Source organism: Mandrillus leucophaeus, unplaced genomic scaffold, assembly GCF_000951045.1.
Source record: "Mandrillus leucophaeus isolate KB7577 unplaced genomic scaffold, Mleu.le_1.0 Scaffold24, whole genome shotgun sequence".
Classification (NCBI taxonomy): domain Eukaryota; kingdom Metazoa; phylum Chordata; class Mammalia; order Primates; family Cercopithecidae; genus Mandrillus; species Mandrillus leucophaeus.
The window spans coordinates 4013712-4014950 of NW_012102476.1; the positions used below are offsets into that span (position 1 = coordinate 4013712).

A 1239-nucleotide genomic window follows, 5' to 3' on the forward strand; every position below is an offset into this window, starting at 1 on the left:
CCTCCCTGGGCAGCTGGGACTACACTCTACCTGGCTCATTTTAAGCATTTTTAAGTGTGCATTTAAAATTCAGTGGTGCTAAGTACATTCACATTGTACAACCATCACCAGTGCTTACCTCCAGAATTTTCTCATCTTCCCAAATCAAAACTCCAAAGGAAGAGTTTTAAGCAGGGGTGCGATGTGGAGAGATCCTGGAATCCCCCCAGCCCTTGTCCTCCCCGCTCACAGATGCCTCCCCTTACCCTCCCCACCCCCAGGCTGCAGAAGATCCTGGCAGAGTCTCCCCCACCCGCCCGTCTGGACATCCAGCTGCCAATCATCTCAGATGACTTCAAATTCCAGGTGTGGAGGAAGATGTTCCGGGCTCTGATGCCAGGTACCGGGAGGGACTGGCTCAGGTTTGTGTGTGACTGGGCAGTTGATGGGAGGCCCTACCCACCCTGGAGAGGCCTCCCAGTCCCAACTGGGGAGGCCACTGAAGGAAGTACCCAATGCCCCTTTGCCTCTGGGGTTCCCCCCTGCAGTCCTCTAACCTGTGTTGGGAGGAGGGCCTTTGAGAGCATGGGGTTTGCAGTGGGTGACTGACACGAAGATGCTGCTGCTGTTGGCGGCACGGAACGCTGGGGACTAGGTCTGAGCCACTGACTTGTTGTGTGATCCTTGGTCAGTCTCTGCCGCTCTCTGGACAGTGGAGATGATAAATCCTGCCAATTGGGGACTGAGGCTCTGCAGAGCTCCTGGAACCCTGGGGACTGGCCTGGGTTAGAGAGTGACTCTGGTGTCCTGTGGCTGGGGAGGCCCAAGGGCTCAGTTCCTCCCTGCAAGAGCTGGATGATGCAGGTTACAGAGCTCTGGGGCATACACATTGCTGGGGCAGCCCTTCCTTGCCTCAGTGGAGGTGGGAATGCAGACAGCCTCATTTTATTCAAGAGAAAACTAAGGCTCAGAGACTGGGTCTAGGCTGATGTAAAGATCGGGCTCCTTGACCTTGGGCCTTGGGCCTTGTTCTGGGCCTCAGATGGTGATGCCTTGTAGCAATTTAGTTCTGTTGGCCGGGTTCGGTGGCTTACGCTTGTAATCCCAAAACTTTGGGAGGCCGAGGTGGGAGGATCACTTGAGCCCAGGAGTTTGAGACCAGCCTGGGCAACATAGTGAGACCCCTTGTCTCTACAAAAACTTAAAAAAATTAGCCAGGTGTAGTGGCACATGCTTGTAGTACCAGCTACTTGGCAGATG

The 1239-nt window shown here is 54.7% G+C and overlaps 1 protein-coding gene across 1 annotated transcript in view; it reads left to right on the forward strand.

Annotated features, from left to right (window-relative positions):
• Positions 1-535, forward strand: part of TRIM72 (tripartite motif containing 72, E3 ubiquitin protein ligase) — a 14661-nt gene extending 14126 nt beyond the window's left edge. Inside the window, exons 6-7 of the mRNA XM_011982556.1 lie at positions 261-379; positions 528-535. Coding sequence (XP_011837946.1) covers positions 261-379; positions 528-535 — 127 coding nt within the window. The remainder of the gene's footprint in view (positions 1-260; positions 380-527) is intronic.
• Positions 536-1239: the final 704 nt, after the last annotated feature.